Source organism: Trachinotus anak, unplaced genomic scaffold, assembly GCF_046630095.1.
Source record: "Trachinotus anak isolate AG129_WGS33_773 ecotype Australia unplaced genomic scaffold, CSIRO_AGI_Tana_v1 ptg000019l, whole genome shotgun sequence".
Taxonomy (NCBI): Eukaryota; Metazoa; Chordata; class Actinopteri; order Carangiformes; family Carangidae; genus Trachinotus; species Trachinotus anak.
In genome coordinates, this window is record NW_027273870.1 from 14713421 (window position 1) to 14735988 (window position 22568).

At 42.0% G+C, this 22568-nt stretch overlaps 1 protein-coding gene across 3 annotated transcripts in view; it reads left to right on the forward strand.

Moving 5' to 3' along the window:
* LOC139637172 (glycine receptor subunit alpha-3-like) overlaps window positions 1–22568 on the forward strand; it is a 53231-nt gene that overhangs the window by 16226 nt on the left and 14437 nt on the right. For all 3 annotated transcript variants that reach the window (XR_011694551.1, XM_071505776.1, XM_071505777.1), the window contains exons 2-7: window positions 6777–6907; window positions 9232–9299; window positions 15079–15302; window positions 15595–15677; window positions 21407–21544; window positions 21898–22112. Coding sequence is in view for 2 of the 3 variants with exons in the window: in XM_071505776.1 (XP_071361877.1) it covers window positions 6777–6907; window positions 9232–9299; window positions 15079–15302; window positions 15595–15677; window positions 21407–21544; window positions 21898–22112 (859 nt within the window). In the remaining variant the exon portion in view is untranslated. The remainder of the gene's footprint in view (window positions 1–6776; window positions 6908–9231; window positions 9300–15078; window positions 15303–15594; window positions 15678–21406; window positions 21545–21897; window positions 22113–22568) is intronic.

A 22568-nucleotide genomic window follows, 5' to 3' on the forward strand; every position in this document is an offset into this window, starting at 1 on the left:
GCTGAAATATGCAAGGCCTTCTATGAAAAAGACGTTGTCTGGATGGCAGCATATGTTGCTCCAAAACGTGTATATATTGTTCGGCATTAATGGTGCCTTCCCAGAAGTGCAAGCTACCCAAGCCATGGGCACTAATGCACCTCCACATCATCACGGATAGTGGCTTTTGAACTGTGCTCTCATAATAAGCTGTATGGTCCCTCTTCTATTTAGCCTGGAGGTCGCAGCATTCATGATTTCCAAAAATAATTTGAAATTTTGATTCATCAGACCAAAGGACAGTTTTACATTTTGCCTCAGACCATCTTAAATGAGCTAGGGCCCAGACAAGTCATGTTTAGATATGATTTCTTCTTTGCATGGTAGAGTTTCAACCTGCATTTGTGGATGAAACAACAAACTGTGTTTATAGACAATGGTTTTCAGAAATGTTCTCTAGCCCATGCATTTATTTCTACTATAGTGCTGCCTGAGGACCCAAAGGGATTCCCTAAAGAGATTTCTCCGGATTCTCTGAACCTTTTAATGATGAACCGTAGATGCTGAAATTCCCAAATTCTTTGTAATTTTACATTGAGGAACATTATTCTTCAATTGTGTGGTGAAAAAAGTGGTGAACCTCTTCCCATCTTCACTGCACAGAAAGTCTGCCTCTCTGGGAGGCTTTTTTTAATAACCAACCATCTTACTTACCTGTTTCCAATTATCCTAATTAGTTGTGAGATATTCAACTAGGTGTTTTTTTTATATATATATATATTTTTCATAAAAAAATTAAATTTCAGCATTTCAACATCTGATATGTTGTCTTTGTTCTATTTCAATTAAATATGGGTTTATGTGATATGCAAATCATTGCATTATGTTTTTATTTACATTTCACACAATGTCCCAACTTTTTGGAAACAGGATTGTAGTCTTAGCAGACCAGTACTCTGCAGGACCTGCATCAGTCAGTCTGGCTCAGATTATGTAGGATCATGCGTGCTTCGCTGTGTGTTTACTGTGTCTGTGACTGCAGTGTGAATGACAGGAATAAGGTTAAAGTTCTCAGCTCTTTCAGATGAACTAATTATTTCTGTGTTCATGTATCTGAGGATATCAGAGGCTCACATCTGGATCAGTTGAAAGCTGCTGTGTGTGTGTGTGTTTGTGTGTGTGGTGCACATCTTTACAGTTGACCATTACAGATAGATTAAACTAGAATCACCTCCTCCAAACAGCCAGTCACAGTGTACTACTTGACTACTTAATCTGTGTCATAATTATGTATGAATTCAGGAGTTATGGACAAACACGTGTTTTGTGAGGTCACAGTGACCTTTGACCTGTGACCACAAAATTGTACTCATTTCATCGTCCAGATGAATGTTTGTGCTGAATTTGAAGACGTTCCCTGGAGACAAGTTCCAGCTGGTTGAATCTCATTTACCAGTTCAGTTGGAGCAGGGCTGACAGATGAGACTCATCCACAGATTAACAGCTCAGTGGTTTTTTACTCTGTTAATGGATAAATGTTGTTGACTTGACTCTTAGTCTGAGAGACCAGCTCATTTGTTCTTAGGCAGCAGTTCTGTTACCATTGTAGTAATGGCAGCAGATTAAAGCTACAGTAGATGTATCCACCTCTGCACTTTAAAGGGCCTGTGTGTGACAGAGACAGCAGTGCCAGATTAAACACTTATCCATTATTGATAAGATGTGGATGTTACACTGTGTCTCTGTACATCGCCTCCTATTGTTCTCCCATGTTTTAAATGAGCACAGTATAGATGAAAGAGATGGCAGAGGGGTTGCAGGAGAGCAGAAGAAGAGATGAGGGGAGTTAGCATTGCAGCAGCCTAAGCAGCTTAGCAACTGATTTAAGATGCTCTGAGCTGACAACTCTGCAGAAGTGTGACTGTTAAGTGAAGCATCAGTAGCTGATCCAGGTGGAGGAGAGGATGCACAGATCATTAATGAGACATTAGCAGCAGTGACTGAAGAGGTGGAGCTGACTGACTTTCATGTGCTGCTGATGTTATAAACTTCATCACAGTCACAGATGTGTTGTTAATGCTTGTGAATATTTGGAGGAAGAGGAGCGTCAGACTCCACCTTTGACCTGTGAACCTGAGTCTGTCCCAATGACAGACAGAACAGACAGCAGGAGGGACCACCAAAATGACTGGTACTCTAATAAATGTGATGTATAATTTAATGTTGGCATGAACATTTAATCTGCTAACACTGGCAGAGGAGCTGAGGCAGAAGCTCCAGCCGCACCTGAATCCACCGCCAGGTATAAACACTGTTATGTCACAGAGATAAACAGACAGGCGCACGCACGCACACACACACACATCATGTCGAGCATGACTCACACACTCCTCACAGACTGCTAGCAGACAGAGTGTGTGTCCACTCAGGTCCCGGTTGTGTGATTCTGCGTCAGCAGACTCAGACTGAGGGCAGAACGAGGGGTTGTATTGTCCCAGAAAGCACAGCACTTCAGTTAGACGTGACAGAGACAACACGTTTATACTAAACATATCATCTCCCTGAGACTGAAATACGTGTCTTTCTTAAATCTAGGATCAAAGGTCAGAGGTCATATATGAAATATTGACTTCAGTCATTTTCTCTGATGTGATTGAACTGACTGACTCCTGGGACATGAAGTCTAAATAAGTTAGTTAATTGCATTGATGGTGTTGCACTCACATTGTTGCATATTGTTGCATTTTGTTGCACTCACAGTGTTGTCCTCATGTTGTTGCGCTCACATTGTTGTATATTGTTAGATTTTGTTGCACTCATGTTGCATATTGTGCTCATGTTGTTGCATGTTTTTGTGCTCACATTGTTGTATTTTGTTGCACTCTTGTTGCATGTTGTTGTGCTCACGTTTCCTATTGTGGCATGTTGCATGCTGTTGTGTGTTGTTTGGCTGTTCTTGTGCTAATGTTGTGTTGCGCTCACATTGTTGCATGTTTCTGCATGTTATTTCACGTTGCTGCACTCACAGTGTGGCGCTCTGCTTCGCTGGTTCACTGCTCTCTGTCCTCTTCTCCCACAGCTCATTGGAAATGAATGATAGCTGGTCTCTTTGTCTCTCTCTGTCACTGCCAGTGTAAGTGTGTGTTGTGAAGAGGTTAACTGATCAGACTCATGAACACACTGACTCTATTTCTGAGTATTTTATGAGGCTACTCCCCATTGGGCTATATGTGGCTAATTTCATCTGCCAGATTAAAGGTTGATGATTCTGAAAATACACTTGGATGTTGATTAATAGGAGATGTGTGTGTGTGTGTGTGTGTGTGTGTGTGTGTGTGTGTGTGTGTCCGTCCGTGTGTGCCTGTGTGTTCAGTAGTATGACCCTTGCTGTGAGCTGGTTGGTTATTTTTGGAAATGTTCCCTCTTGTCCCAACTGACAAACACACACAAACACAGAGAAGTTTCAGGATCATCAAGCTTTACCTTGGCATTTAGAAGCTTCTGTCCATTCACCCCAGCAGACACACACATATACACACACACACACACAAACACAGACAGTTCGTACTTCTAGCTTTATGGGGACACACGTTGACATAATGTGTACCCCAGCCCTTACCCTCACCTCAACCATCACAACTAAATACCTAACCCCAACCCAGAACTAAACCTGATTCTAACCTGAACCATTAAACCAGGTCTGAACCCACAAACGGCCACATGAAGCTGTGAGGACCAGGCAAAATGTCTTAACTCTGTAACCTCTACCACACCAACAGAAGTAAGCACTAATTGTAACAGCCCTTGGTATGAAGAAGAACCACAGTGGAAAGTCTCTGACAGTGCACATATGTTTATTTCTCTGGAATCTCTTCAAGCACCGTGAAAACTATAGAAAATAAACATAAATGCCATTTGTTCACTGCTCACAAACCAAAGATGCCAAGAAATGCATAAAATTGCAGTGTAATATTTTCTCTAATTCACATAAGTTCAAATTCACCCATTTATCAACTTATTTGTTCAAAATATGTACAGCTCAAATATTTAAGTGTACAAATTAAAACCTTCAACATCTGCAGTTCATGGAACAACATCATACATCACATTCAACTATTTCACGGTACAAATCTTTCTCGTGCGTTTAACCAAGGGATGCAAAACTCCTCCGACTGCTAGCCAAACATGTGTACTGTTAGCATCAGAATGCTTCATGGAACGCTCACTCGCATGAGCATGCTAATTCCCACAGAGGCACAAACAAGCTGAGCATGAGCACTTCCCAGTGTCTGCCATATGTTTTCATAGTCTCCTGCTCTGTGGCGCTGTAACACATGACCGCCCCCCAGAACATGAATAACAAAACTACAGCTTTGACCCCATAACATGAATGAACAAATAATGACTGCTCTAGCGGCCACTTACACTAATAATATTAATAGGGCTGACAGCGTTAATGTGTTAATCACGATGAGACTTAGGACTGAGCATAACGCGTTTTTTGTTTTTGTTTTTTTTTCATCGTGTTAATCGTGTGCCGCAAAAGATTCTTTATTTTATACCACCACAGGTGCTGTTACCAAAGATTCTAGTGCGCTATGTTCTAGAATCTGTGGCTGCTATCATTTTTACCGATTACGCACCCTAACTTGTTGTCAAGCTGCCACAGACACTTGCTACAAAGATTTTACATGGCAAATCTTGGATACTTCATGGCAAGTCATGTCTATGGGAGAAAAAGGGGGACATTGCAGCCTGCATAGAGGGGCATGTCGGGAGACCTAAAGTGTTTAAATCTAATGCCTGAATCATCGTTGGTGAAGATCAAATGAGTTGGAAAATAAAAATTTTACCCAGAGCTCATCTACAGATAAATAATTATCAGACATCGTCATAATTACATGTCAGACATGCTAACTTTAGCTCATAGTTCAGGCAGTCTGACGGTTATGTGTTGTCAAGCAAGAGAAAACTGTTCTGAAATGCAAAATAATAGAATTTTAATCTTGTAATAAAATATGTAATTAATCATGATTAACTATTGAAATTCGGCAATTAATTGCGATTAAGAAAAACATTTTCCTTTGATAGCCCTTAATAATAATAATAATAATAATTTTATTTGTAGATGCCTCTCAAATAACTCAAGGACACCTTACAACACACAGAAAAAGATAAAATAGCAAGTACAAGGCATAAAATACAAAACAAATCAGAATAAATATAACTGCATAAAATAAATCTGATTGTAAATCACTGCAGTGCTGGAGTCAAACACAAAAGGCAAGATTGAAGAGGTGTGTTATGAGGTGGGATGTGAGGGGATGTCTTTTGACATGAATGAGTCAGAGTTAAGGGGCATCATGGCTGAAGGCTCTGGACCCCATGGTGCTCAGACAGGAAGATCAGTGAAATTAATGGAAGAAGACGGACAGGTTTGCAGGTGTGAAGTAGATCAGAGAGATATGGAGTGACCTAGAAGTGAGAAGGAGAATCTTGAAATCAATATGTTAGTAAACCAACATGGTTAAACTGATGAACACCTGAAGTACAACGGTTTCTGTTGTTTACACAGGTAAAAAGAATATTAAAGGGGCAGTCCTTCAGAGAAAAACACCTTTTTTCAGTCCTGTGCAAGTGGAAAGACTGGGACTGTCTTCCATCATCGATAATCATCACCAGGAAGTGAGCCTGAATGGAACCATGGTTTTAGGAAACACCTGTGTCGCTGTCATACTGTGCATGTTCATTATGTAGTTACAACAATGGTTCAAACAATGGTTTTGGGAAACAGTTGCATTGAATCAAATTTGCATCTCCATCCACAGTCAGACCCCTCACATCCTAATACAGTCAGACTCTGACAGAGATGGACAGAAAGCATCACTGTCACAAAAGGAAAATTAGTTTGGAGAGCTTCATTTATCTTTGCTTCCAAAGATGAGTTTATAAAAGTATCAGCAGTTTAGTCTCTCTCCACATGTTCTCAGAGACAACCTAAAAAACCCCAGTATAGATCTATGTTGAGACAATCAGCTGTCAACTGAGGAACACATGAACAATTGAAATCACATTAACTCCTCATATAAACTCTTCACAACAAACATGAAGTGCTGCTAAAACCAAAACAGAGCTGCACTCATTTCTGTCTGATTGTATCATACTGTTAATTGCTTTGTCTGTTTGTGTTGTTGTTGTTGTCTCCTCTTAGACTGTACGTCATGATCAGTGTATTTCAGTATGTTCTTTTAGTTTACAGTCATATTTGTAGTGTGTTGTGGTTTTATGACAATGAAAACTGTTTCAATGACACAGCACATGTAGAAGAACTAAGAGCTGAAAATTTAACAGCTACAAACATCATGAACTGTATCGTCCCTATGAAACAAACTAAAACTAAAAAAAACTGTGTTAAAACTATGTAAGCTGCTAACACACACACATCTCATCAAGCATACTGCACATAGCATCTCCACCTGTGTCAGTTTTACGGTGACACAGTCAGAATATTATTTGAATTACAGGAATGTTTCATGTTGATGTTTCTGGCTGTTTGACGTGTTTGAGTCCAGATTCAGAGTCACATGGTCCAGTAGGTCCCCTTTGTTAGGACAGACAAATGACAGGTGATTCTACTGATGGACTGAGCTTGGGTCAGCTGCAGGTGGATCCTCATCATGGTGGTCCACGTGGTCCCAGGTGTTTGAACATCAGAGCTGTTATAACCCATCAGTACACACACCCCACTGTGAGCATGTCACAGATCTCATATGTTATCTGTTGTGTCTCTGTGACAGTGTGGGTCAGTGTAAGGAGGTGGACAGTGCTGCGAGGGCACGGCAGGCCCCGATGTCTCCCTCTGACTTTCTCGACAAACTGATGGGGAGGACATCAGGCTACGATGCCAGGATACGGCCCAACTTTAAAGGTATGTGTCATGCTGTGTGTGTGTTTTCTCCACAGGAACAGACGTGTGAGGCAGTGGATGGTTGTGTAACACCGACATGATGCTCTAGTTTGATTTGAGAGGCAGCTACAGGCGTCACCTCTGTGTGACACAGAACACAGTGAAGGTTCAAGACATGAAAACTGCATACATACAGAAGCTCAGGTCATGTGACAGAAGGGGAGGGGGCAGGGTGACTCTGGTTTTCTACGTTGTCTCATGAAGTTAAACCAAAAGCCTCATTATTAGCATTTCCCTAAATGCTGACTCACTCAGCAAGAAGATGATCAGTGAAAGACCTGAGACTGTTTCAAGACAACGAGCCCATAGGTCCTCTGTCAGCAGGTTATTATGACCCATAGTTAGGTTTTGTTGCTAGGCAACATCTAGTGTCTGTAGTAATTATGACAGCAGCAAAGGGAAAAGTGTGGTGATGTAGTATATAGAGCAAAAAAGTCCGCACCAGGAGGAGGTTGTGGTGGATGGATGGGTCAACAAAACACAGGAATTTGACACAGGAGAGTGGTGTTCCATGTGAAAGTAGCAGTTTATGTTGTTTCTATTATCCATGATATATATATCATTGTTATTATTGTAACCATGACAACAAAGAATGTCTAATGTTGATATAGTAACCATGGCAACGAAGGTAGGTAAGCCACTCTCAGTACAGTCTGTGTGTTTATTATTGTAACCCTGACAACCAACCTGGTTGAAGGACTGATCAGAGGACTGGTTGGAGGACTGGTCACTGGTTAGAGGACTGGTTGAAGGACTGATCAGAGGACTGGTTGTCAACAACAACAAGCTGCTTCTGTGTTGGACCCCCATGAAGCCCTGACCCTGATGTGTTGCCACCCCAGCAGTGTTATCTTTAGTGTCCACCATCCACAACACAACGATACACAACAGACCTGAGTTCACACCTGTGTCACCTCACAATAACTGTATTATCCTTAAACTGAAGTGTAGGTATTTGACACTTGCATGTTCGCTGTGTTGCATCATCTCTACTTTTAACAACGCTCTGGAAACATTCGGGAACTGAGGACATCAGCTGCTGAAGTTTTGAAAGTGAAATGTTGTCCCATTCTTGCCTAATATATGATTTCAGCTGCTCAACAGTTCGGGGTCTCCTTTGTCATATTTTTCGTTTCATTATGCGCCAGTGTTTTCAATGAGTGACAGGTCTGAACTGCAGGCAGACCAGTTTAGTGTCCGGACTCTTCTGTTGAACTGTGTTCACAGACAATGGTTTTTGGGAGTGTTCCTGAGCCTGTTTTTAATGCAGTGCCACCTGAGGACCTGAAGATCACGGCCATCCAATACTGGTTTTCGCCTTGTCCCTCACACACAGAGATTTATCAGGATTCTCTGAATCTTTTAATGATGTTATGAACCATAGATGCTGAAATTCCCAAATTCTTTGCAATTTTATGTTGAGGAACATTATTCTTAAATTGTTGCACTATTTGTCCATGCAGTCTTTCACAGTTCCCCATCATCACTGCACAGAGACTCTGCCTCTCTGGGTGGCTCTTTTTATACCCAATCATCTACTGACCTGTTGCCAATTCAACCAGGTGTTTTTTTAGCATCACACAACTTTTCCAATCTTGTTTGCCCTGTCCCAACTTTTTTTTAAACGTGTTGCTGGTATCAAATTCAAATTGAACATATATTTTTCATTACACAACAAAATTTCAGCATTTCAACATTTGATAAGTTGTCTTGTTCTGTTTTTAATTAAATATAGGTTTACATGATTTGCAAATCATCGCACTTTTTTTGGAAACAGCGTTGTATAATCGGTTGTGAGCAGGTTAGACAGACGATAGTCAACTTCACTGTAGCTCAGGTTCTGAGTTCTAGAAGAACCTGTGGAATCCTCACTTCTGTCTTGTTTTGTCTAATGCAATATGGCTCCACATGAAGGAACTTGATAGAGAGGGAGCAGGAGCATCAGCAGGAGACTGGTCCAAGGTTTATCTGTGGGCCCTGGTGTTTTAGGGACTGATCAGACAGACTATTGTAATGTAGATTATCACTGAAAGTACTCTTGCTTTAATGATGGTGCCTTCATTAATGAATTAAAGGTTTCTTCCCAGGATGCCTTTCTAAAGTTGTCATGTCAGATTTAAGAACACACTGGATTCATGTTGGAAATGTTCAGTTTATCCCCCAAGGTTGTGCTAATCAAAGGTCACAACTTCAGGGTCAAGCCTTCATGTACTCGAGCGTCTCAGTTTTTCTTATACTGTGTGTTTATAGTGAGCCCACCTGATCATTGTGTCTCTCCTCTGCAGGTCCTCCAGTTAATGTCTCCTGTAACATCTTCATCAACAGCTTTGGCTCCATCGCAGAAACCACTATGGTAAGTAAATGAGACTCTGCAGTGAATTAGTGTAAAGGCAGTTTTACATGAAACTGATTTATGGTACATGCAACAGGCTACATTAAAAACAAAATGAACGTCCTGTGTTTTGTTTGAGGTTTACATTTTACCATCTTCAGAAACACTCAGACCAACAAACTTGTCACAGTCAAACTCATTAACTGAAGCTGCTCACCTGCTGCTGTCACACGAATGCCTGATTGGATAACTGCATGAATAAACAGTTATATAGGTGTTCCTTATAAAGTGCTCAGTGAGTGTAATTTTACTAGTAGTATCATTTATATTGATATCAGCTGAGTATTGAGCTAGTGTCAGAATGATTAGTTAATTAATGAGCAGGTTTCTTTATAGGATAATGTCGTTAACACGTACGGAGGCCAAATGATTACAGGAGGGAGAAGAAGTTGAAGTGGTCAGCTGACAGGAAGTCACAGTGACGAGCAGAGACAGTGACAGAGGGAGGCAGACGCAGATCAGAGGAGACAGACAGGCAGACAGGAATAGCAGATGTGCACTGAAGACATTTAGTGAGTCTGACAGCAAATACTTTAAAGTGACATGAAGTCAGTCCAGGCTACACAGACACACACACACACACACACACACACACACACACACACAGTTTCATGGTATGTTGTAGTGATGTTTGAAAAGTTTTCACGATTACTAAAAATGTCCCACAGTGTCAGAGTGGCATTGATCAGCATGTTATCACTGTTGTTTACCGGTGACAGTCAGGGGCCACAGCGGCCACAGTCTGACCTCTGTAAGCAGACCCCTGGCCCTGGGGCCCACAACAGGACAAACGGGATGTACCTAAGATAATGTGGTGAATGAAAAGTATCAGTGACTCATACAGGTGGATGAACTGAACTGGTGGTGGTATGTATGTATGTATGTATGTATATTGAGTGACTCCTCAGCCAGCAGAGGTCATTAAATAATATAGGTGGGTCTGTCAGAGCTGGTATGATACCACAGCTCAGTGCTGAATCCTGCAGCTGGTTAAACATTCAGTTCTCCACAGGAACCTCCAGCTGCTCTCAATTGGGTTAGTCCTGTTTTGGTAACAAGTGTTGGTTATTGAAGTACTAAGCACTTTAACCTAAACTGATTGACCAATTGGCTGACTGATAGATGGAGCTGTTTGTGTGTGTGTGTGTGTGTGTGTGTGTGTGTGTGTGTGTGTGTGTGTGTGTGTGTATGCCTGCGTGCGTGGGTGTGTGTGTGTGTGTGTGTGTGAGAAAGACAGTACCACCACCTCTGTGTTGTATAATGAGCAGAGCTGTGATCAGTGAGGCTTCTCTAAAGATGGATGATGAATCAAGTGACAAGGTCTAAGTGCTTTCTGCTGTGTGTGTGTGTGTGTGTGTGTGTGTGTGTGTGTCTGTCTCTGTATGTGTGTGTGTGCCTGCTAAGCAAGAACTGTCATGAGAAACTTCAGAATGTAAAATATTGCTTTCATTTGACTTTTATTATTTACAGACCCACATGCATTTTTCAAGCGTGTGTGTGTGTCTTTCGAGTTGCCTTTACAGCTTCTGGTTGTAGTTTCTGGGGACATCTGTAGTTCACAGCGGCCATAAACCATTAAAAGTCTTTTCACTGGTTTATATAAAAACAGTTTCTATTTCATGGCGCAAAGTAAACATGTTCTAACCTGAACAACTTGTGCTGTTTGTCGTTACCCTCTGATGTGACCACAGACTGTAAATAAAGATGGATGTAGCCTCTGTGACGTCACAAAGAGGCCATGCCCTCAATTCTAGTCCTGAATAACATAACTGTGGGTAATTAGCTTCTTCCACCAATGACCTGTAGGTTTTTTGTGACTTGATATCTATGTAGTTTTGATGGTGCTGGTCAACTGTGACAGGCTGTTGCTGACATTTAAAGCTGCTCAGTTTTTCCTCCAGAAAACAGGATCAAACCTCACAACCATGTCAGATATGTCCTATAGGTCACTGTAGGTCCTAAAGTCCTGACAGAGACATGAGAAGTAGGATGAAAGCTTTAAGCAGTGAAGACAGAGGATCAGTTTAGACTTAGAGAGAAGCAGACACACAGAGGCCATATGTCACAGTGGGATTAAAACCTTTCTCTCTTCTCACCATCTGGCTTCTCATCTACCCTCCTCACTCCAACACACAACTTCTAACACACAACAGCCCTGTCACACATCCTCAACACACAACCCAGCCCTGTCACACAACCTCAACACATAACAACACAGTCACATATGGTTTATTGCCAACACAACAGACACATTATAAATAGATAAGATGAACTGTTGCTGTCAGTATGGACACTACTACTGATGATGATGATGATGATGATGTTGATGATAGTATTAATGATGACAATGATCGTGATGGAGATGATGGTGATGATGATGATGAGGATGATAATTGTTCCTCTTCTATCCTCTGTCTGCTCTTAAAGCTACAGTATGTAAGTTCTGGAGATCAAGCTAGCTTTACCATGAGCCTCTGCTCCTAACCCATCGCTCTGATACTTTCACAGTATTAATATAGAACCTGGACCTGCTTTACAATCAAAAAAGACATGGACATCTACCTTTATAATATATGGGCCTTTTAATGACTACATGTGTCACAACAGGTTCATCTGAACCCAGCTCTTATAAAGGTGTCCCTTCTGAACACCTGTGACGTAGAAACAGATCACTTAGACTGACTTCAATTTTTATGACTCAGCTGAACCACCTGTACATTGTCAGAGGTTAGACTTATGGAGCCTGCAGTGTAGTGGTCATAAACACGAGTGTCTTTAATAATGGTGGAACATTTTAATGGTAATGAAATCGTTTGTGACGTGACACAGTTCTCCTGCTTTATTTTACCCAGAGACTGAATATAAAGGTTTTACTGTTACATCACTGAAAGACGAGGAAAAACGGAGGAGCAGGGATTCAGTGTTAATTTTTTGAATGCCCAGTGCCACACACACACACACACACACACACACACACACAGGGCTTAGAGACAGGTTGGTTCACTCTGGTCTGTACACGCTATCTATGCTAAACAGATTTACTAGAGTTAGACTCTTTTTCCATTTGTTCCCTCCATCCCTGTTAATCCACCGTGTGTGTGTGTGCGTGTGTGTGTGTGTGTGTGTGTGTGTGTGTGTGAGTGAGCAGAGTAGAGTTGATCTGACTGCACAGGGAGGAATGCGAATGAAATGGGTTCATCCTCACACAAACCACTTCCAGTTAAAACCTGTTCTCTTCTGTGTCCCTGTTTTCTTATCCTGCTGCTTTTTTATGAATCACTTCATTAATGTACATTAGTTGTCCACTCGGAGGCAGCAGAACAAGATTTACTGACATCATACTAAGTTGTTAGGGTAAACCTGTCTGTGAGCTGTGGTCAGGGCTGAGCAGTGAGTCGCTGCTTTGATTCCCGATTACACAGCATTAATAGCTTCCATTTGGAGTCATTTGTGAGTGCAAATAATGAATCTAAATCCAGTGTTTGGTTTTTCAGCTCTGTCTTGGTCTCCTCTGACAGCCTCACCTGTAACCGTGTTCTCCAGGTAGACAGTAGGTGTGTCTGGCTGCTCTGGTTTCTGTGAGATCAGCTGGTTTATGACAGCTGTGGGTGATAAACATCAGAGCTGCTGATGATGCTCAGTTTACACAGTGATGTGTGATTATTACGTCATAACAATATAAATTTTATTGATCGAACCTTTAAATGTAGAGTTTACAAAGAGCTTTGACAGCACAGCAAAGACAACAACATCAAACAACAGGAAGTAGAACAGAGACAGGACAAAGTGATAATCACAGTGAGCTGGTTCTCATGGGGTTAACACTTATTCTGTGATGTAGCTTTAACAGTGATCAGTGAAATCTTTACATCAATTCTAAAACAACAGGAAGCCAATGAAAGGGGGTGAGGATCAAAATGACATGACGTCATCTGTTAAAACCAGTAAGAAGTAAGTATAGGACCAGTTAGAGGAGGAAGAGCAGAGACAGGAGGGAGAGATCGGGGGGAGGAGGAAGGGGAGGAAGAGGAGGGAGCAACAGTACCTGGTCTTTAAAGGATCGGGCCTTGAATTTTGAATCTTGAGTTTTTCCAGATCAGGGTTTGGTTTTGGAGATGGTCCATGTTTGGAAGAAGCAGGATGTGGTTTTCAGAACATAGATTTGAATAAAGTAGAACTTCCAGGTTTCTGTTAAAGGACTGTATGCTTGGACCAGGGACCAGGACTCTGAGTGGACTGATGTGGTTTCAAACAGGATTTTTCTGGTTCTGTTGTTGAGTTTTGTGTCCTCAACAGCTGACGTCGTTGAGACAGTCCAAGGTCTTAGAGGAGCGTCTATCTGTGTGTCGACCAATCAAAAGAGACATTGTGGCGTTGTATGATTTGGCAGAGTGGAAGCATGTAGACAGAAGCCTCTTGATTGGATGACAGATTTTGCTTTATATGTACTCCCTCTTAGGTGTTTCCTCATTTTACAAATGTGGATGCATCACAGTTGAGTGGAGTCCTCCACCATCCTACAGTCCCCCACAGTCCCCCTCCATCCTCCACTGTCCCTGACTGTCCCCCACAGTCCTCCACAGTCCTCAGTCATCCACCAAAAAGACTGAGGACTGTGGACACTGTGATGATCCTGAGAGCAGAACTAGCTGCTCTGTGATAAGTGGACTGTTGTGGCCCCTGTATCTGCCAGCAGAGATCTCGTCTGTAGGTGTGGACACACAGGAGGACCCAGCAGGCAGTGAGTCACTATACAGTGGACTGTACTTCCTGTCCTCCACACTTCATCTAACAAAGACTCATGTGGGTCACAGTTACTGTTCCACCTAAATCAAACGCACCCTGCTTTAATTTCATTAGCTTCACTGTGCGATCACGCTGCCTCTGAAGTGCAGTGAACTGGAAGAATAGTGATGTCACTTCCAGTCAGTGAGCAGAGCCACTCTCTGCCTTTTATAGTGCATTCTGGGAGTTTTCTAGAGAGCTGAATTTGCAGTGTGGTGGAGAGATCCTGGTATCAGGACTCTGATCAGTGTGTAGAGACCAGTCTGAGACCTACTGAGTCCTGCACATGTTTCTGCAGCTTTACAATCACAGAGCATTTAAATCATTCAACAAACAGAAAACAACATGAAAGAGTTTCCTCCTCCACATAAGCACCGCCTTCTAAGGCTCAGCTCCTCCCACTGTGAACAGATTAAAGCTGCTGCAGGACTGTTTAACAGCTCTGAGGAAAGGTACCATTCAGACGAGTGCTTTATACAGGCATGGACACATTAGAATAAATAAAAAATATTTAAATAAATCACATCACGATAAATAAAATCATGTCAGAACCTTAGGTAAGCCTTTTAAAGGAGGAGATGCAGTGATGAAGACAACAACATTAAAGAGATGTTAGTACAAGGTTTATTGTTGAGCTGCAGAGAAGAGTGATGTTTGGTGTCCTGGTCTGGGTCAGGGCCACTCAAGTATTCAGGAAGCTTGTTCCACAGTTGAGGAGCAGAGAAACTAAAAGCATATCATCTAACACAGTAAGGTCACAATGAAGATGTTTCACTGCCAAAACAATTACATGACTTTTACTGAGATAAGGCATGTAATTGTCATGCTAGACCTGAATGAAACCCTGTTTAACAGTTGTAGAAAATCTGTAGGATCCAGAACTGAGCCAAACGTGGGTCATCATAGAAAATTAATTTGATTTTATAGACATGTCCATGTTGTTGTGTGTCCCCAGGACTACCGTGTGAACATCTTCCTTCGTCAGCAGTGGAACGATCCCAGACTGGCCTACGCTGAGTACCCAGATGACTCTCTGGACCTGGACCCCTCTATGTTAGACTCCATATGGAAACCAGACCTGTTCTTTGCCAACGAGAAAGGAGCCCACTTCCACGAAGTCACGACAGACAACAAACTGCTGCGGATATTCAAGAATGGAAACGTTCTGTACTCCATCAGGTGAGTATGATTGGTGTTCATCAGCTGCTGAAGGATCTCTCTGACTCAGAGAGGACCCAGTCCAGAGGAGGTTCAGGACAGGAACAAATGAGAACGCCAGACTCATGTTAGAATGAGAATAAACTGAGGAATTGGGCTCATTTACTGGATTTAATCAAGTTCTACTTCCTGCTTGAGTTGAGACCCTTTAGTCTTTGTCTCTGACTTTGTCTCTGTCCCTGACTCTGACTCTGTATTTGACTCTGTCTCTGACTCTGTCTCTGCCTCTGTCTCTGACTCTCATCTCTTTCAGACTAACTCTGACTCTGTCATGTCCCATGGATCTGAAGAATTTCCCCATGGATGTTCAGACCTGCATCATGCAGCTGGAGAGTTGTAAGTCCAGCTTCCACCCACACACACACACACACACACACACTTCTATTCTTGTGAGGACCCTTGTTGACTCCATGGTAAATGGTCTGCAGTTATATTCTTGCCCAAGGACACTTCGACACATTGACTAAAGGATCTGGGGATTGAGCCACAACCCGCTCTACATCCTAAGCCACAGCCACCCTAATCTTAACCCTCACAACGAAAAACTCCAACCTTTACCCTAAACTGAACCTAAACCTGATTATTAAAGATATTAAACGTCCTCCAGATGTGTTTTAAACTTTGTAAAAATTATCTGCTATGATTCATATTTAGTTTAACATGTTTTCACATAAAAACTGGCCTGAAGCTCATCTACTCTGTCTTCCTGATTGAGAAACCTTGATCAGGCTTTGTATCCCACCCACCACCTGCTTGCTCCAGGTCTCCTAGTGAAAGAGCAAAGAGTATCAAGATGGTCAGAGGAGGAAACATCAGAGATATTGGAGCCTTAATTGGACTCAGACTCAGATGAGGAGTCTGTTGAGACCAGAATCGGAGATTAGCAGATGTATCAGAACAGTTAGCGTAGTTAGCATCTTTTATTTGTTCATGTTGTTTGTTAGCTTGTAACTGGCAGTGGCTGACACAGTGTTAGTGGTTGTGCTAATGCTAACTCTGGCTCTCTGTACTGATAGGTGTATTTCAGGTATTTTCAGGTGTATTTAGCCCCACCCCCCATCCATACAAGTCCACAGGATTGGTTCATATACGTTTATATGACGTATGAATCACTGGATGTCTGAATCTGTTTTTATTAGACATACTCAGTCATGGTGTTCACTGATGATTTCATTCATTATAGGTCTTGTATTATATAAAACATCATATGGACGTTAACAAGGTCAAACACTTGATCTTCGTCAGAGGCTCTTTAAGAGAGCTCTGTTTCACCCTGACATCACACTCAGTGACAGGCCTCTATGACTTTGACTTCCTTCTCCTCCTTCTCTTCCTCCTCTGGTTTATTATTCATCACATTGCTGATGGAAGCTGTTAACACACTGGAGCTTCTGCCGATGAACACACTCACGACTGCTTCAGAAATAAAGTGTCCTACAGCTCAGCAATGTAAATCACACATCATCGATTAATAAGTTAACATTCCTGAGCCTGTGCTCCTCCTGCTCCTCCTCGCCTGCCTCCTCCTGCTCCTCTTTATTATTCATATTTGCCTCTCCTGCTCGTGCCGTATGTTCGTACCTCGGTGATGAGTCTTCAGGCTCTGAACCCACAGGGACTTTAAATGCGCACGCCACTGCCTGTGCAGCATGCTGCTGAGAGTCCTACAGGGAGCACGACTTGTAGCGCCACCTGTGCAGACAGGAAGTGGATCCTGCAAAGACCAAATTAATAAAGATATGAGGATGCTGTGTAAAGTCAGACACTGTGAGTCCAGATGTGTGGACAGATAATTCTTGTTTATTTTTTATTCATCCATGCATCGTGTTCAGTATCATCCTCCGTCCTCTTGGTTCTTTTTAAGGAAACACAGTCCTGTTTAATCATGTTGATAGAGCTCTGATGATTAGTCTATTCTCTGAGCGGGATCTGGCCCCCTGGGGCCAGAGGACACTTGGACAGTCTTCATTGGTGGCTTTATTCGGCTCCAGCCCGGAGGCATCACTACACATAGATCTAGATCTGCTTATATACAAACAGGGGGACTGGGTCCAAATACATACAATACGTGTGTATATGATGCAGCAGAGAAAGAGAACACAGCGGGGGGGGGGTGGGGGGGGGGTCTCTTCAGCGTCTCATGATGTGCAGATCTGCTGAGCTGATTACAGTATTTTTGTTATTTTTTAGATAGAAATGGGGGATGGAGAATGGTGGGTGGGCAATAAAATTCTATGACATCAACCCAGAATCATTTTACTGCTAGGCAGGAACACAAATGACCCTCCAAAGCCATGGCAGCACAGGTTATTTAATCTGTGTGGAGTTCAGTATGATTGAAATCAAGTTTTTAACTGGGTGACTTTGTTGTTAAATCAAATTTTTTTATCATTGGTGATTTCAGGGATGATGTAGAGGGAGAAACCCTGAACATCATTACGATGTTGAAATCATACATATTCAGAACCACAAAAAGACAACAATTAAACATGGAGTATTTCAAAGTGTATTTGAAGCATCAATTATTTTTCTTTTTATTTATTTATCTATTTGTCTTTTCTTTTCTCTACTCATTTTTGATATCTTTTTTGTATTGTTATTTTCATTCTGTATGTAGCCCTTTGTGTAGTAAATAAAAAAAGTAAAAATAATAATAACTTTGTATGTCACACAGTGGGATATGTAATCTGAACCCTGTAATATCTTTTCCCATTGCTCTGTGGTGGTTTTCCACTGTAACTTAATGACTATACAACAGTTATCAGTTGTGTGAGATGATAATTCATACAATAGAGACAGCTCTTCTTTGTTAATTGATGTTCCATCAACCCTTGATGATTTAAAATAAATCAGCTGATCACATCTGATTCAGTCATGTTTCCAGACTGACAAAGTAGAAATCTGAACAGGAGTGTGTGAGGTGGTGCAGGGAGATGTTGTTCTCACCAGAGGCTACTCAGACATAAAAACATCCAGAGTCAAACTCTGACGCTGGGGGCACACTCTCCTCTCGTCTGTCTTTGTTTCTCTGACTTTTCAAAATGCACACACTTCTCACACACGTTCAGCTGAACCTGAAGAGGAATGACATCTTTTGTGTGTGTCTGTAGGCGTGTACCAGATGAAGCAGCTGGTTTCTGCTTTCACCAAAAAGCCCTGCAGAGCTCTGAGTGCAGCTCTATGTTTGTCTGCATTAGTAACCTTGAGCAGGCTTAGTGTGTGTGCATGTGCATGTGTGTAATGTGTAAATAAGAATATTACTGGAGCATCCCTGGACATTGTTTTTAAAAACTTGATGGAATTCTTTTTATTTTCACAGTAGGTTTCCTTCACAGTTTTGTGCAAAATAAAAGCAGTACACTGAGTTCAGGTGAAAGTCACCTTCCAGAATTTCCTCTACTGAAGAAGAAACTACATTTTCATCTACAAAGAAAGAGGTGAGGCCAGAGCACAGTAGGATTGGACATCCATAAAGTTTTTACCTCCTCTCTCAGTGTCTAATGTTATTGATAACTTTAATATACTTACCAACACTACTGATCACTCTTCAGTTATGCTGACAGAGGCTGAAGTAGCAGCCAGCCTAACTAGAATTAAACCTGGTAAAGTACCCAGACCTGATGGATTAAAGGGTAGGGTGATTAAATCATGTAGGTTGCAGCTTACAGTAGTTTTTACAAAACTATTTCAGCTTTCATTGAATGAGCATTCTGTTCCCAAAATATGGAAAGTCTCCAATATCATTCCTGTTCCTAACAAGCAACAGAGCTAAATGATTTTAGACCAGTTGCATTGTTGCACTATCTCTCAGTGAATGGTTTGATCCACTGCAGTTTCCATATAAGAAGAGCCGAGGTACTCGAGATGCAACACTGACACTGATGAACACTGTTAATACACATCTGCAGCAGTCAAAAACCTATGGCAGACTTTTATTTACTGATTTTAGTTTAAGTTTTTTAGCTTTTAATTTTATGCAGAAAGAGACTCTGATTAGAAGGCTGTGTGACATTAACACCAACAGCCAGTTAGTGTTAATTACAGTACAGTGTATTACAGAGTTCCTCACAGATCGACCACAGAGGGTGGCGTGCTGTGGTATTACTTCTAACACGATTATTCTAAGTACAGGAGCACCTCAAGGCTGTGTGCTTTCACCTGATTTGTTCTCCTTGTACACACATGAAATGCAAATTACAGTGCATCCGGAAAGTATTCACAGCGCTTCACTTTTTCCACATTTTGTTATGTTACCGCCTTATTCCAAAATGGATTAAATTCATTTTTTATTTCAAAATTCTACACACAATACCCCATAATGAGAAAGGGAAAACAGTTTGCTTGAAACGTTTGCAAATGTATTAAAAATAAAAAACAAAAATATAACATGTACATAAGTATTCACAGCCTTTGCTCAATACTTACAGCCTCAAGTCTTTTTGAGTATGATGCTAAAAGCTTGGCACACCTATTTTTGGGCAGTTTCTCCCATTCTTCTTTGCAGAACCTCTCAAGCTCCATCAGGTTGGATGGGGAGCGTCAGTGCACAGCCATTTTCAGATCTGTCCAGAGATGTTCAATTGGGTTCATGTCTGGGCTCTGGCTGGGCCACTCAAGGACATTCACAGAGTTGTCCCAGAGCCAATCCTTTGTTATTCTGGCTGCGTGCTTAGGGTTGTTGTCCAGTTGGAAGATGAACCTTTGCCCCAGTCCAAGGTCCAGAGCACTCTGGAGCAGGTTATCATCAAGGATGTCTCTGTACATTGCTGCATTCATCTTTCCCTCGACCCTGACCAGTCTCCCAGTTCCTGCTGCCGAAAAACATCCCCACAGCATGATGCTGCCTCCACCATGTTTCACTGTAGGGATGGGATTGGCCAGGTGATGAGCGGTGCCTGGTTTCCTCCAGGCATGATGCTTGGCATTCAGGCCAAAGAGTTCAATCTTTGTTTCATCAGACCAGAGAAGTTTGTTTCTCATGGTCTGAGAGTCCTTCAGGTGGCAAACTCCAAGCAGGCTGTCATATGCCTTTTACTGAGGAGTAGCTTCCCTCAGGCCACTCTACCATACAGGCCTGATATGTGGAGTGCTGCAGAAATGGTTGCCCTTCTAGAAGGCTCTCCTCTCTCCACAGAGCAACGTTGGAGCACTGTCAGAGTGACCATCGGGTTCTTGGTCACCTCCCTGACTAAGGCCCTTCTACCTCGATTGCTCAGTTTGGCCAGGCAGCCAGCTCTAGGAAGAGTCCTGGTGGTTCCAAACTTCTTCCATTTACGGATGATAGAGGCCACTGTGCTCATTGGGACCTTCAATGCTGCAGACTTTACTTTGGTGGCCCAGAGAGCTCAAAGCACTGCAACTTCAGAAACCACCTGTAAACTGACAGAACAAAAACATATTCAGAAACATCTTCAGTTTGAGCTGCAAATACTCACAACACAACAGAAGTATTTCCAGGGGACACCAAAAAGTGATGAACCAGGCTGAGACACAGTTGTATGGATGTATTATAACATGTCATCATAACTCACCATTTTAATAACTGCTTTTAATGTGTGATTATTGATTAATGTGTGTTAATCAATGTATAGTTTTCTTTGTTTCTTTCTTTGAGTACCACCTATGAATAAAATGTATCATTATTATTATTACTACTACTACTACATGTATTATAATACATTCATGTGCACTTGTTCAAAGCTTCTAACATGTCACCCTAATTCACACTTCTGTTGTGTTGTATTTGCACCTCATGTTGTCAAACTGAAGATGTTTCTGAATGTTTGTGTTTTCTGTTTCCATGTGTTTTCTTAAGTTACAGTGCACTGAGCTCTCTGGGCCACCGTACTTTACTCATTGTATAATTAATTGTTAATATTAGTTATAATTAATAATGTCCATGTACTGTAACTCATGACTGGACCAGTGATTCACAGGCTGAAAGAAGAGACCTCAATGTTACTTCTTTTTCATGATATCTATACCTTCAGTGATTTCTGCTCCATGACCTTTGTGCTGCACTGTGCTTTGTGATGTGTTGATAAGTTGTCGTGTGCTCTTTTCAGTCGGTTACACCATGAACGACCTGATCTTTGAGTGGCAGGAGAATGGACCGGTTCAAGTGGCTGAGGGCCTCACGTTGCCACAGTTCATCCTCAAAGATGAGTCAGACCTCAGATACTGCACCAAGCACTACAACACAGGTGAAACACACACACACACACACACACACACACACACACAGACACACACACACACAAGGTGAAACAGTTGCCACATTACATCAGTCATTTTTTTCTTCTTATGGGAACAAGTTGAGGAAAAAAAACATCTTGAAGAGGGAGAATAAGACACACCCCTTTCTGTGTCATCACCAGTAGGTTTCCGAAGGATAGCAGGGAGTGAATCCTGTTTCATAGAAAATCCAAATTCAGGCAGCGGGTGAAGCGCAGGTCAATATGGAGATCAATAATTGATGACTGATAAGCTCATCATCACTGTGCTGAATCTCTCTCTGTTGACTGACTGTTGTTTGACTGTCTCTGCTCTGCTGCAGGTAAATTCACCTGTATTGAGGTGCGGTTCCACCTGGAGCGTCAGATGGGGTACTACCTGATCCAGATGTACATTCCCTCTCTGCTCATCGTCATCCTGTCCTGGGTCTCCTTCTGGATCAACATGGATGCTGCCCCAGCTAGAGTGGCACTGGGCATAACCACTGTCCTCACCATGACAACACAGAGCTCCGGCTCCAGGACTTCCCTGCCTAAGGTCTGTGCGTGCGTGCGTGAGTGCGTGCGGGTTGTGGGTTGTGGGTTGTGCATGTTGGTTTCCACCCAGATATTCCTTCTTGGTGTGAACGAGATGAAAGTGCAGAGTGAGCAATGGAAAACGTAAAGAAACAGTAATTCAACCTGCTCCATCTTCACTGAAGGGAGCATTTGACTTTATAACCTGGAGGAAGGAGAAGCTCAATCAAAAATTGTTATCTGCAGCTTTATACATTAATACATAAGGTGTATTGATTGATTTCCTAACATCAATCATGCACTGAGTAACAGACCAGCTCAGTCTGTGTAGTGTCTGGGTTAGTGGTGTCGATCAGCTGCTCAATCAGGGAGAGGAGGGGCAAGTACTGTGTGGGAGGACAGGACAGCTCTGTTGTGTAGTAGATGACAGTGGACTGAACCATGTGCTATGCTAAATCATTTGTTTGTGCTCATTGTC